Source organism: Cavia porcellus, unplaced genomic scaffold (genome assembly GCF_034190915.1).
Source record: "Cavia porcellus strain 051 isolate PalLab524CR breed Dunkin Hartley unplaced genomic scaffold, mCavPor4.1 scaffold_1, whole genome shotgun sequence".
Taxonomy (NCBI): Eukaryota; Metazoa; Chordata; class Mammalia; order Rodentia; family Caviidae; genus Cavia; species Cavia porcellus.
The window spans coordinates 95022175-95037147 of NW_026947484.1; the positions used below are offsets into that span (position 1 = coordinate 95022175).

The 14973-nt window shown below is 36.2% G+C and overlaps 1 protein-coding gene across 4 annotated transcripts in view; it reads right to left on the reverse strand.

The window, feature by feature from the left end:
• Mllt3 (MLLT3 super elongation complex subunit) overlaps positions 1–14973 on the reverse strand; it is a 260325-nt gene that overhangs the window by 94322 nt on the left and 151030 nt on the right. For all 4 annotated transcript variants that reach the window (XM_063251854.1, XM_063251858.1, XM_063251833.1 and 1 more), the window contains 2 exons: positions 8700–8782; positions 1139–1282 (listed from right to left, as the gene is read on the reverse strand). In XM_063251854.1, coding sequence (XP_063107924.1) covers positions 1139–1282; positions 8700–8782 — 227 coding nt within the window. The remainder of the gene's footprint in view (positions 1–1138; positions 1283–8699; positions 8783–14973) is intronic.

Below are 14973 nucleotides of genomic sequence, written 5' to 3' on the forward strand. Positions count from 1 at the left end.
AGCTTTCCTTGAGATTCTCAAGGTTCATAACTTTATAAAGGGAAAAACATCTATGCCACATGAAACCCAAGTTTCTCCTATGAACAAGAGTTCATTAGTGAAATGAAGCATCTTCATAGGTTACTGTCCTTGCTTGCTTACAGAAAATGGTGATTTCATGGATACAAAACTATTTTTAAAAAACCTTCCAGGCCAAAAAAATCTGAAGAGGATTGTACAGTAAATAGCAGATTTCATAATGATAAAGGAAGTTCATCTAATGTAGGGGTTGATGAGCCCAGATATATTCATTTTACAGTACATTATGACCAGTGAATACTGTGGACACAGCTGATAGCTGTAGAAAACATTCTGAATATTTATGTTTGCAAGAAACCCCCAACCTAGCCAAATCACAAGGGAAGAATTTATCACACTTATCATCAATATTTATCATTATCTTAAAAAAGAAATCTAAATTTTATCTACATATAATTCAAACAAATATGTACATTTAAAGACTCAAACATGTAATGAGTGCCTTGCAAACATGTAAACAAGATGTCTTTTCTGTTAATTATGACTAAGAAAATTTGGGCAATAACTTCTTTTTAATATTTTTAACATAAATTTTAACTTCTCCAAAAAGTTTCTATAAACTTATATAACAAAGTTCAGAGCTGAGCATGGTGGCACACTCCTGTAATCCTAGCACTTGGGAGGCTGAGGCAGGTGGGTTGTCACAAATTTGAGACCTGTATGATTCACAAAGTGAATTCAAGGCCAACCTTGAACGGCATAATGAGACCCCGCTTTAAAAAGATTCTGCCCCCCAAAAAAAGAGTTCAGACAGTGTTCTGGTTTTTTTGTTTGTTTTTCCTGAGGGTAGTTTATTGCTTTTTTGTTCCATGCTTTTGTGAAAATAAAGTAATTGCACTACATAGATCTTAGATTTTCTACCCAACAATATAATTTAAGACAAATACCTATTTTAAAATATTTTTTTCCTACCTGTTCTTTTCAAATCATGAGTCCACAGCTAAACCACTATGGTGATTCATCTTTTTTACCTCTCCTGAAATATTATTACACTTCTTAGCACACTAGCAATGTTATTCTTTTTCTTAATAGAAAAGCTTTCTGTAAGAGTGCCACTTACCCCTCCTGCCTTCAGCAACTTTCTTCTGAAGTCCTCTGTGGGGTTATTGAAAGTTAGCTTCTCACAACGGAGATGATTCACTGGTGGATGGCCTTCAAGATGCAGGAATAAGTCATAATCAAAGCGGACTTTCTTAGGTTCTTCCTAGAGGTTAGAAAAGTTTAAGAAAAAAGTTAGGTAAAACAGAAAATTTTAAAATGAAGTGTAATTCTTATAAGGAACAGAATAGATCTAGACATTGCTCCAGTGTCAAAATAGTGCAGGCCTTAATACTTCCCCCCTGGCCGCTATATGCAGCAGGAAAGCATACCATTTTTTCTTCTCTGGCTTGAATAAGCCCTGGCTTTGCTCCTACTCACTGCCCAACTACTATAAGCTGCATCCATGACTAGGTCTTCCTACTTCAGTATATGTTTGCAATTCCTCCATCATTTAGGTTTCAAAATTACTTGTTTACTCTACTGCCTGGTTAAAAATTCAATGGCTTCTAGTGGCCACTGGGATAAAAATCTAGTGTCATCTGAATGACATGGAAACACCTTGAGAATCTAGTTCTTAGCTTCTAATACCTCGACACCCTGTTGCCCATCTGCTGGTCTAGGACACTACCACGACTGCTTCTCAGGACCTTCCACTCTTGCTTTACATTATGACCTTCACTGCCTGCTTCCACCCTCCACTCCTGCTTTGCTCCTCACCCCTCTGTGGAGATTTCCCTTGAGAAGCATTCTCTAAACTCTACCCAAACTCCCTACCTGCCGCTCTGCTTTGCTGTGTGCACCTCGCTCTCATTCAGCCCTGTCACATCTCGGGATAACAGTCTTTTTGTTACCTCCATTTACCTTGATACATCATAAGACTACTGACAGTGGTAAAAATGTGGGAGTTGTCATTAGTCTCTTGATAGTTTTAGTGGCTGCCCACAGTAGAAATGCCCTATCTCTGAAATAGAGAATAGGGTTTTCCTATATACAGAACTAGTAGAAAAAACTGTATCTGTGCAAAAGAATATAATAATTAGAATTTCATGATGCCTAGGTTCAAAGCTAAGCCATTACTTTAGTTGGATGAACATTTACTCTTTTCTTCATATGAATTTTTATCCAAGGCAAAATGAAAATAACAATAACTAGTGAACACTGACCTTCACATTATTCCTCATGGCTATCTTTCTGACAGTTATGAGCTCTGTTTTATTGTTGTTTTGTTAACATAAGGTAGATAAAAGCATCTGAAGCCAGTTCTTTGGACTCAAATGTCTTAACATCTCAATCCACAGAATGCAGACATTATCTACTACAAATTTATGGTTTCTAGCTATTTTTCAAACTTCCCCCAAATTCTTGTCCTTATTCATTTCCTCACCCACCTCCTCCTACAGCCGACTGGCACATGCTCCTCCCCTCTCTTATCTGGTGTCATCTTCTGGGTTTCCTCACAGATAACTGGCCACTCCTTCTCAGTCTTTTCACGCCTATTTCTTCTTTGACCCTTACATGTTTTTTTTTTTAACATTTCTGCAAGGTTCCCCAGGAAGACGATACCCACTCACAGGGAATCTATTCTGCCAATGAAGTAACAGTGACTCCTTTGTCAGTATCTCCAACTCAGCTCTCACTAGGTGGAACATATACATGTTCCAAGATTGACCTACAGCAACATCAATTAAATTAATTAGCCTGCCTTTTCTTCCCATGCTCTAGCTCTCAACAACAGCAACGCTAATTGTTTTCCAAGGCTAAGACAAACAGAAGTCATCCTTCACTTTTTAGTCTCCCTCACTCCCCGCAGTAAAAACGTTGGCCAGTTCTGGTTAGCATCTCTCTAGGAACTCTCAGGTCGAAGCCCAGGTCTCCAGCCATCATGACCACTACTTTCACTTAGACCTTCACCTTCCCTCACCTGGTATTCTTCCTGTTTTTGAACTTCTCATTCTACTTCTCACAATGACAAGAGTGACTTTTTCCTAACATAAAAAAGCAGGTACCTTTCCACTAGTTAAAAAAGAATATTTAAAGGCTCACTATTTTCTATGGTACAATCCCATCTTCTTGGAATAAACAGAATTGTCTTTTACCACTTTTACTATATTTCCTTTCTTTTCTTATATACATTCTTCTCCACAATTCCTCAATACTTTCCATTATCTCATATTTTTTTGTCCAGTGGCAGTGAACGCATGTCATGTGTGCTGCAGCTGGCTATTTGTTATTACTAAAAGCTCTAAAAGTTTTCCATCACTGATTCTGTCTTTCACAGGTAGTGGTACCCATGCCTAAGATATTCTCCCCTCTAGAAAATTCTCTATTGCCTGGGTATTGCAAACACATTATTCGAGACCGAGCTTAAAGCATTAACACCCGTGGGAAGTCTTCTTACCCCTCCTGATACAGTCAAAATTAGATGTCTGTCTTACACCATTCCTCTATTAACATAATTTATCACACTGAATTATGAACATTTTTATCTTGTCTCTCCCATAAACAGCAAAATAATCAATGCAACTTTAGAAATCATTTAAAAGGAAGGCAGTTTTCTGCCTTGTAATTGGAAGTATAAATTAGGGAAGCCTTTTTGTTAAGACATTTTGGCAATATCTACCAACATACTAAATGCTAACGATCTTTGACCCAGTAATCCTATTCCTAAGAATCTCTTTGAATACAGATTCAAATGTTCATAGTAACATTCTTTATAATAGCAAAAAGTTTGAAGTGATCTGCATTATTATCTTCATGGTATACTATTCAGATATTTAAAACTTTTAACTTGAGAAGGCAACATTGCTAAATAAATTAAAGGCAAGTCACAAAAAAATATTACAGCATCATGCCCTTGCCAACCTCTACACTGACACATGTAAATGCATGGAGGAAAATTTAACAAAGCAAAATCTTCAAATATAGATGCAAATGCTCATAGTAGCATTCTTTATAATAGAACTGTGTTCTCACCAACTGGATGTCGTCTCTTAGTGGGAAGACATAAATATTATGCTAATCTATGCTCCTCAGAAAAGATTCTTCTTCAAAGTTCAAATAAGAAAGCATGTATCTGTTCTATATATAAAACCAATATGCTTCCAAGAAGTGGGAACCTGCTTTTGGCAACATCAAATTATCCCTCTCATGATGCAGAAGGTTCATCCTTGACATTTATTCATCTGCTCTTTCTGAGAACACACTGAGAGACGCACAGAATCCTTTCCAGCCTAAAGTGCCACAACCGATTATATTTTAGTGTGTCTATTGGTTTTGAGTGCTGAAACATACTCTCTCAGACATGCATAGAGAGAGAGACAGACAGAGACAGAGACAGAGAGAGAATAAATACACCAAGCTCAAGAGAAGTCCTGTCAACAGTGCCAGCTCAACTACATGAGGAAAGCTAAAGGCACTCTCATTAGAGAAAAGTGCAAGCTCAAAGTCCAAGACAGGACCAAGAGCAAGACAACATTCTTAATATGTGTATTAGGTTTCTCCCAACCACACAACTAACTCTTCAGGCTGCCGTCCCTCCTGTGCTAAGAAAACTCAATACTTTTTAATAAGCCATATCTATAATGGACATTCACTCTTCAAAATACAGAGGAGCAAACACCTATAACACAATGATAAATACTCAAAAGAAGTGAAATGAACATTCTGAAGCAAGGGCCCAGACTTACTAAATTTTTACCAAAGAATCACTTCAGTCACTAATGAATGAAGAAAAATACTCAGTTGCTAACTGAAACAAATCAGACCCAGAAGACGAGTTCTGCACGAGGCCACTTCTGTGAGGTATCTAAAGAGTCATGTTCATCAAATTTGCAAAATAAGGCTGAAATAGTAATTGCCAGGGGCTAGGGGAAGGGGAAAATGAGCAGTTGTTAATCAACAAGTGTAATGTGAATAAGCGCTACCAATCTGCTGCACAACACTGCGTCTACAGTCAACAGTAAGGTACATTTAAACTTGTTTAGTACAGCTCATTTCATGTTCTATCATGAAAGATTAAAATTTTTTTTAAAAAATCTAATTCAAAGATCCAAATTGAACACCAAAAAATTTCATTTCCAAGACCCTCTACGTAAATTAATAAAGGAGTGAAAAGCAAGATTTTTTAAGTTAAAAACTAACATCTATATGGCTTGATATGATGCAGCACACCTGTACTCCCAGTACTTGGGAGGCTGACACAGGAGGACTGTTGTGCATACAAGGCCAAGCAGAACTGCAAAGTGAAACTCTGTCTCAAAATGAATGAATGAATGAGAGAGAGAGACAGAGAGAGACAGAAAATACTATACCTGTGTACTCTCCATTGAGACTTAACAGATGTTAATTCTTGTATCACATTTTAATTTAAATATGGTTTATGTATATATAAGCTTCTCTACCTCTCCTCCCTGAGAAATAAAGCCTTTAATTCATTTGTAGTCATTTGAACAACAGTTTATACTATAAAAGTTTGTTTCTATAACACCATCTATTCATTTCAGTGCTTTCAAAAAATACACATAAATAATATCAAATTGTGAAACTTCCTCCAACACCTAGGTCAGCAACACTGCTTCAACATATTCACTAGGTACTGTTGGTATTGTTGTTACACTATCACTAACCAATCCACATCTCTACATATTGCTAATTAGGCCATCTTTTAGGTTATAGACACCGAAATACATCTGTCTCACTGCTCACATGTGAAAACAACAATCATTAAACATAGAATCTTATAGAAAATGTGAAACTAGAAAATACAAATAAACAACTTGGGTACTAAACATAAAAATCTACTTAATAGTGCTCAGTCTGTACCTATTTGGTAGTGGCCCCCAAAGCAATAACAGTGCTCCTCCATTCTATGTGCCTCTTGTTGCATATGTAAAAAAGTAAAACCTCTGATAAAGTTTGTGTGTCTTACAGACATAAAAGCAACTACCCTGTTGCCTTCACTATAATTTGCTTTTTACTTTGTTCTATTACTTTCAAGGCTTACATGTGTGTGCACTGCTACCTGCTGTCTCTGCATCTTTCATTTTTCTCTTTTTAATCTGGTATATGGAAAGTTTCTTGTTATTTTTGCCAAGTAAGAAAGACGGGGGATAAAAAAGTAGTAAAGTCATAAAATAAGTTTCTCTGCTCTACTGAAAACTTATAAAAATGACCAGAAAAGTTAAATCAAAAAGAGAAAAAGAAACACACTTTAGCATTATTTCCAAACTGAAGTGCAATGCAAAATTAACAGGATGGTGGGGCTGGGGATTTAGCTCAGCGGCATAAGCACCTGCCTTGCAAGCAGGCAGTCGTGAGTTCGATCCCTGGTACCGATAAAAAAAAAAAAGAAAAGAAAAAGACAAAATTAACAGGATGAAAGAGCAGTCTACCCATCACTACATTATTCAGAAGAGTTTAGAGTTGCCTTTTCCACCTTTTCCTTGAGACAAAACTTTTTTAGATTATAGCCTAGATTCTTCCTACAACTCCCAAAACAAAAGTTAATAACTGGACAGGAGGATGTGACTGAAAAAGTCATCATGTGATCTTCATTAATTAAACTCCCAAGATATTAAAAGGTGGTAGAGTAAAGGAAAGGGTAAGTTTTGAATTTTTTCTCATAAACATGACCATTTAAAAACACACTGTAAAATGGGAAATGGAACTGAATAGTCATTTTTCAAAAAACATATATAAATGTACAGTAAGTATATAAAAAATGTTCATCAGAAAATGCCACTCAAAATCAAAATGAGATACTGAACCACTTCACACCAGCTAGGATAACTATAATAAAAAAGAAAAGTAGAAAAGAAAAAGTATTGGAAAAATTGGAACCTTCATACACTGCTAGTGAGAATATAAAAATAACCACTATGGAAACTAGTTTAGCAGTTCCTCAATAAATTAAACCTGGAATTATTATGTGGCTGAACAATTCTACCTAGGTGTACACTCTCTAGGTGAAAACTCTCATCCATAAAACCCTTGTAAATGAATACTCACACCAGCATTATTTATAAGTGGGAACATGTCACATGGCTATCAACTTATAAATGAAAAACATTTATAAAATGAAATACTGTTCAGCCATAAAAATGAGTAAGTAGGGGCTGGGGATTTAGCTCAGCGGCATAAGCACTTGCCTGGCAAGTGCAAGGTCGTGAGTTCGATCCCGGTATCACAAAAAAAAAAAAAAAAAAAAAAAAAGTACTGATATATTGTATAACATGGATGACTATTACCTTGTAAAAATTCTTATAAACTTACTAAATGAAATAACTCATGCAAAGTGCTCAAAGACAAAATACTGTAAGCACATAAACATTCATGCAGAAATAAGCTACTGTCATATGTGTTCCCAAAATACGAATATAATGTGCATATTTAGCTGATGTTATACACAGTGGTAACAAAAATACCAAAAAAAATGAATATAAGAAAATCCCAGTTAACAGAGTGGAAAGTATGAAGAAACATGGTATAGTAGGAATGTGGTACATGAGAAGATGGGAGCAGAAAGAAAAATTATGAAACACAAAGCCATCTTTCCATCCATGCATTCCCACTTCACAGCCCAGACCCTGTAAACGTTGGTGGCCTGCAGTCCACTCTGAGTTTGGGTACTGATGCTCATGGACAACATTTCATGGAGCACTGGCTGGGATAACATGAAGTTCTATTGTTCAGTTCCTTTCTTTAAGTGAATTATTTCATTTGGTGGTACATTTTAGAAACTATGATTTTTGGAGGTGAAAAGTAAAGAATAGCACAATTAAAAATACTGTTGGGTGTTTACTAATATGAGGCGCTGCTCTAAATACTTTTTATAAAATCATTTTATCTAACCCTACTAACCACTCTATAAGGTACTCCTATCGCATTTTGTAAGAAATAAGCCCCACAGAGGTTCAGCAGTTTCCCCAATATTGCAGTCTTTGTACTCTGCCACACATATGCTCTTGAAAACTTTTCAATCCAGTAGAATCTATAATAACTCAAGTTGAAATAATTCTATATAAATGTCAATATTTGTATTACCTAAAGATAAGGTAAGATCATTACTTGTAAGCCTCAATATTTCTAGAAATATCAAAACGAATAAAGGAACATTTCACTGAAAATGCTTTCTTTTACAAATGTGTATTGTTGTTTGTCTAAATGGCAATCATTCTTCCTTTAAAAGGAAAGTTTAACACGCCTGTAATCCCAGCAATTAGGAGGCTGAGCAGGAAGATCATTACAAGTTCAAGACCAGCCTGGACTACAAAATGAGTGTAAGACCACCCTTACCTGCATAGTGAGACCCCGTTTCAAAAAGACCAAAATACCAATAATAATATTAATAATAATTTTTAAAGGACAGTTTAATATCATATAAATTATATGTAATTCAAATTATCTTTTTACAGTCACTCGCTGTATTCCTAATGGTTACAATAGCCAAAATTCCAAGAAGACAAATTTAACTTTCATTTTAAAACCATCTAGTGTTAGAAGTATTATGAATCATAAGTATTTTAAACAACATTTGAGTAATGAAGGATCTCCTGAATGATAAAGGGGTAAAGATTACATACCTTGTTTTTAAAATAAACCTCAATTGGCAAAATGAAACCAGCATACCCAGATTCTTCTACTTTGTAAGGTGGATCTTTGCACACTGCAACATTAAAAAAGAAAATAGGAAAGATGAGAATAGATTTTTTTTAAAACTTCTTTTTTTTCTCTTAAAGAAAGGTATCCCATTCTATCATACAGATCACTCCCAATTTTCACAGCCCTTTGGTAACCCCAAAACTGAGTCTCTAATCTATTCTTTATTTCTTCTCTTGAATCAATAATAATAATTTAGCCTATCTAAAACAAAAAATTTTAAGTTACTTATTGAAATTCTGAGCATACCTTATTGCAGTCATCCGTGTTATTAATGATTGGACATCAGTTATTATCACCTACTCTAAAGCTTTAGAGAAACTGCAGATAGCTCCTATACCTAAAGCTTGTAGAGAACTTCAATTTTACTAACAAAATTGCTATCTAAGTTTAGGCTTTGATGCAAATCAGGCCCCACCTAAACTCCCCACTTATTTATGTTCTAATTTCTATCTCATCCTCTATTGTCTGTTAATTTTACCGATGCCCATCAAGACTTATTACCCTCATCTCCCCCACCACAAAAAATGGCAATTGAAAGTCTAATAGACATATATACAAACACTTTAAAATACAATCACATCACAAGAATACAAAAGAAACAATAGGACTTCTATATTTCATATGAAATTAGTAGGAAGCGAAACTATTATGCAATCTCTGAGGAATAAGAATGCCTAGGAAACTAAGATTTTACCCTCCTCTGAAGTTCCCATTAAACCAAAGTCAATCAAAAGCGAACTGAAATTATCCTGCTTAAGACCACATGTTCATGATTTCACAGAGTAAAGCTGTATAAGCTGAATATCAAGGTTACATACTCTCAAAGCCCCAGTTCCTCTTTGGCAACCCAAACTGACCTTGCCAAGCTTTCTGCATTTGCACTTACCACAAACTCTGGGTTTCATTCAAACAGAGCCACACCCACCACATCCCATGCTGAGCTTTTCCCACCTTGACCTTGTCCCTCTATGGTTCATTCTATCCATCATAACCCTTTGCTCATTTAAATTCCAGTTTGTAGGCCAAGAAGTACTAGCATCTCATCTCCTTTGAGCCTCCCCAAGCATTAACTGTCTGAATAGGTGCTTCCACATAGCACATCTGGCTTCCAACCTATGATGCACCCCAAACTCCAGGCTACCTCTGCGAAGTTACCTCACCTCTTTAAAACTTGGGTTCCTTTTCTACATAATGTGAAGATTAAGTGGGGCAACTCTTACAGACTGTTTGTGCCCACCCCCATCCATACATGTTTTAACAACCTAACCTCTAACAGCAACAGCACAAAGTGAGGCTTTAAGGAGGTGACTAGGTTGTAAGGGTGCAGTGCTCATAAATAGGTTTATTATCCTTATGTAGTGGTTGGTTGATTGTGTCAACTTGAGATATTTGTAAGTTTAACTAAATTGGCTTAGCAATTCTATACCCTAGGGTGGCTCATCGCCTTGATGGTATAAAAGGAAAGAGGGAAGGAAAAAGAGATTCCGTTTTGAGGAGCTCCAGTCTCGGCCTTTGGCTTGGATGTTGTCTCCTGGCTTCCAGCGCAGTCTCTTCACCTTCTGCCTTGGAACCTTCAGCCTTCCATTGCACACCCGTAGGCCTGCTGGTGGGGCCTTGCACAGGACACTGCAGTGAACTCCAGACCTTGGATCGAATCCTTGGGCCTCCAGAATGCAGGCACCCTCCACATGCTTCCTCATCCAACTCTGTGACTGACCACGGTAAGACAATCTTGTAATCTCCTCTATATTTGTATTTCTTGTGTTACATCTGTTTCTGTAGTAAAATTCTGACTAATACAACTTATTAAAGCTCGTTCACCTCTTTCTTTATATGAAAACACAGCAAGATGGCAGCCATCTGCAATCTTAAAGGGGACTCTCCCCAAAATGTAACCTTCTCATTACCCTGATCTTCGACTTCCAGCCGCCAAAACTGTGAGAAATATGTTTCTATCATGTGTATGCCACACAGTCTATGAGGCTTTTCTATAGAAGTCTGAATGGAATAAGAGAGTGATACAGCCCAGGGACACATGTAGAAATGTGGTGCATGAGACAGAAAATCTAACCCTAACATACCTATTTGCCATGTAACTTCTTCAAATAAAAATAAAAAGGAGGCAGCAAGTAGAGATACCTGGACTGATCAGAACACTTATGTCCATAGCTCAGAGCTAGAGATTGTCTAGACAGCCTATATTTCCTGTCCCTTTAGGAAAGGAAACATATACCTGTAAGCATGGCTGCAAGGAAACTATATGATGAAAACTACATATTCACATATACACAATGATATTGATAATGTACATGAAAACTGGCTTTAAATACCACAAATGCAAATATGGCTTATAAAGGGGTATCCTAAAGGCAAGATTCTGAGATCTGATTGTCCCCTTTAGCGTGCTTTAGGAAAATTTCCGCAAGTTGACATCGGAAAAAGCAATTTAAAAATGAGACATCTTGTTTGACTTTATAGTTATTTTTTTTACAAAAAAAAAATAATAACAGACTAGCTTCCATCTTGAATCCACTGACCAACTGCCAGCCTGTCATGAATATTCAAATACTCTGAACACAAAGGTAGGGACACAACTAAACCCACTGAGCAGCCCCACACTACCCCACAGCCCCCAAGGGTGGCTGCTGTTGTGCCCATGGCATTTCCGGGCTGGTCAGTCCTTTAGAACAATGTCCACATTAGTTGAGATTAATCATGCCAATGTCATTTGAAGGAGGCTTATTTTGTGGCTGCTGTACAGGGCAGAGAACTTATAGCTGCTCCTGTAAACACCCTTTGGTATAATTTATTTTCTCTATTCTGCATGCAAATTGCTCCCATATAGGAAACAGTTGTTAATGAGTACATCTTATAATTGAAGGTCTTGGACTTTTTTTCCTACTCCCCTAAAGGAAATGACCTGCTATGTATTAAATATTTTATAGGAGTCTGATTTTATAGGAACATGTTTTCCAATTCATACCTCAATTATTTTAAATGTAATGTTTTTATCAATAACAATGAACAATGTCTCTAAAGCAACTAGACTTCTGAAATAGAATAGAAACTTTTTATATATAATAAACATGCCAGAAAATCCATAGAAATGTCAGTAACAACAGCTTTAATCTGAAAAAAGTCAAATTAGGGGATTAAGTTTGATTCTTAAAACTGTGTCTACTAAATTAAAATCCGGCCTTGATGTTAGCTGTTTCAGAATGTCTCACTTGTTCTTCCACACGTCTTTAGTTGGACTTAACAAGTAGGAAGATCCCATAAATCACCTCTCAGATTACCCCAGAAGTCCTGAGTCACACAGGTTAGCAACCAAATGATTATTCAAATCTGTAATTCCCTCACTAATGTTGAGCCAGAAAACAGGTTCTCAAATACCTGCTGCAATGAGTTTTTGAATGTTTATGCTACTTTTCCCTAAGTGGGCATAGTCAAAGTCATTACCTTCCCACCCACAGCAGTGAGTTGACATTAGCCAGTCAAGCTCTTTTCTAAACTCCCCATAAGCAACATAAACTTAAAAAAAATTGGTACAGTGATAAAAAAAAGCATCGTCACAGAGGAATCTTCTCTTGAAAGCTAAGTACCCAATGTGAAACTAGTTATAATTCTGACAGTAACACATTTGAGGCAATACATTAACCAGTTGGGTCAGAAGATCTCTAAGGTCATTTTGAAACTAACATTCTATACTCAAAGAATGTACTCTCTCTCTTCTTGTCTTCTAAATTACAGCCACCCATGTACTGAAAGGTTCTAACTGGGACACATTTCAAAATACTCTCTGTTCAAGTAATCACATGTACCATGTAAATTTGTCAGAACACAATATTCAAAATTCATACTGTCGGGAACAGACCAAAGTTACTATAAAAATAAATAATTGAACTTTTCTTCCAATAGGCACAATATAGCCCCAAATATGGTATATAATACATGGCAAGATAATAACTATACATTGACCATTAACCTGTCTAATCCTGACGTTTAAAAAGATGTACAAAGAGAACAGAAACATATAAAGGGAAAAGGTTACAATTTGGTTAACCCAGAGTAAGTCAAATACTTATTTATTAATAAGTAAATCCTTACTTAATGACATTTTCCATATTCTCCTTTAGGAGCAAAATGTCTGCAAAAGAGCCATGCTTGATATAGAGAAATAAATGTTCCTCAGAGAAAAAAATAAATCCATGCTAAAACAATAAATTACACATACAAAAATTAACAGTACTCCTTCTGCCACAAAACACGAAGTCTTTTAGCAAATCTATAAGACTCTCATTTTTAAAAAAATAACAGGAAACTATTTTTCCTTAATTCTCCTGAAAAGAGCTAATAGATTTATCTCTAGAGTACCCCTTGACAATTTGTGTCCTTGGAAACTATGATTTATGCCCACCTGAATACTTTTATAAATAATATGGTCCAGTTGCCCATTGATAATTATTGGTTTTACTCTATTTATTGCCTAGAGTCCTTTGCTATTACCACAGCTTGTGCCAATTGTCCTGTTCAGTTCAAGCATTTTTTGGGACTCCTTCCCTCCTTACCTCAGTTCCACCACATCAGAGCCTTAGGATGGGAAAAACAGGGTCCTGCACAGCCCTCCCAAAGGACTCCGCCCCCACATCTGGGAGTCTAGGCCATGTCTAGAAGTCTTAGCATCAGAGATAGGTCATCACTGAGCATGGAAGAAGTCTGTATACTCACACCATTTCGAAACAAACAAAAATCAACAATTAGGTTTTGTTTTTCTTTTCATGCACACACACACACAAATTCTCCATCCCTTCTATTCAGCTCATTTCTAAACAGTAAAAATGTTTCCTATATTTTATTACTTCCTTCATTTCCCTTCAAAGTGATTAAAACAACAACAGTAAATTTTGAGTTATACTGTTTGTTTTTATCTAGTTGATTTTTTAAATTCACATGCAATTCTAAAAATCTAATTGCTTCCTATGTAATAAATAATTGTATCAACACACAACTACCTAGTTTTCATCAAGTATTGAAAACACAAACTAGAGTTTAGCACAGTAATTGTGGACACTAGTTTACTACCTCTAGATTCACAAGCCCAAATTTTATTTTCTCTTTTTTTTTTTTTTTTTTTTTTTTTTTTTCCCACTTTTTGAGACAGGGTCTTGCTATGCAGTTCAGGCTGGCCTGGAACTCACTTTGTAACCCACGCTGGTTACAAACTTGCAAGGATCCTCCTGCCTCAGCCTCCTCAGTGCTGGGATTACAGGCATGCTCCATCAACCCCAGCTCTTAAAGCTCTAATATAAATAGCACTTCCTCTGAGAGCCTTCTCTCAATACTTTAAAACAACAATGATAGCTTATTTTCTTGGAATTCCACTTTTTTCCCCTCATTGACTAGTACCCAAACCTAATGTATCTGCTACCATCAAGCCCCATCCTCACGGATACTTAATTTTGAGCCTCTGAAGGGCTAGGGCTTTATCTCAGGATTCCTGGAATCGTATCTTGCTGGAACTCAACGCACCATTTATGAAGCTGGGTTAATTATAAAATATAACTTTAACATAACCTTTTAAGAAAGCTTCTGTACAAGCCTGGCATTTCAGAAGAGCATACTCAAGGCCTAGAAGACAAACTAGAAGTATAAGCAAAGAGATTAAGAAAGTGAAACTCAACGTAAGATACTACACACAAAACTCTGAAAAATGAGGAACAAAAAGGAAAAATATAATATAATATAGAGAAGTTTATATAGAGAGAACTTCGTGCCATGCACAGTCATTACTTCTAGTCCAGGTGGGAAATAAAACCAAGTTATACACAGAAAATGGACCGTTTATTACAAAATGTTACAGAAAGTCCCTAGATTTGAAATAAGAATGCAGGACTCCATGTTGGCATATGGGCAAAAGTATTTAATGATGTTACATAAAATGATCTCATTTGTTGATAACCTAGAATCTTTAAAGACTCACATCTCTAGCCTCTCTCTCCAGAGGAGGAAAAAGTAGAGAAACTTTTGAAAAAAAAATATATACATATATGATATTTTAAGCTTTCTGAAAACTTTTGTCATTCGTGTTGGCCCATGTATCTGAGATTATGTCAATGCATTTCATCTTGAGAATCCATGATCTCGACGTTAAAATTGGACTGATTTCACAATCATTTCTTCAAAGAATTTGTTAGA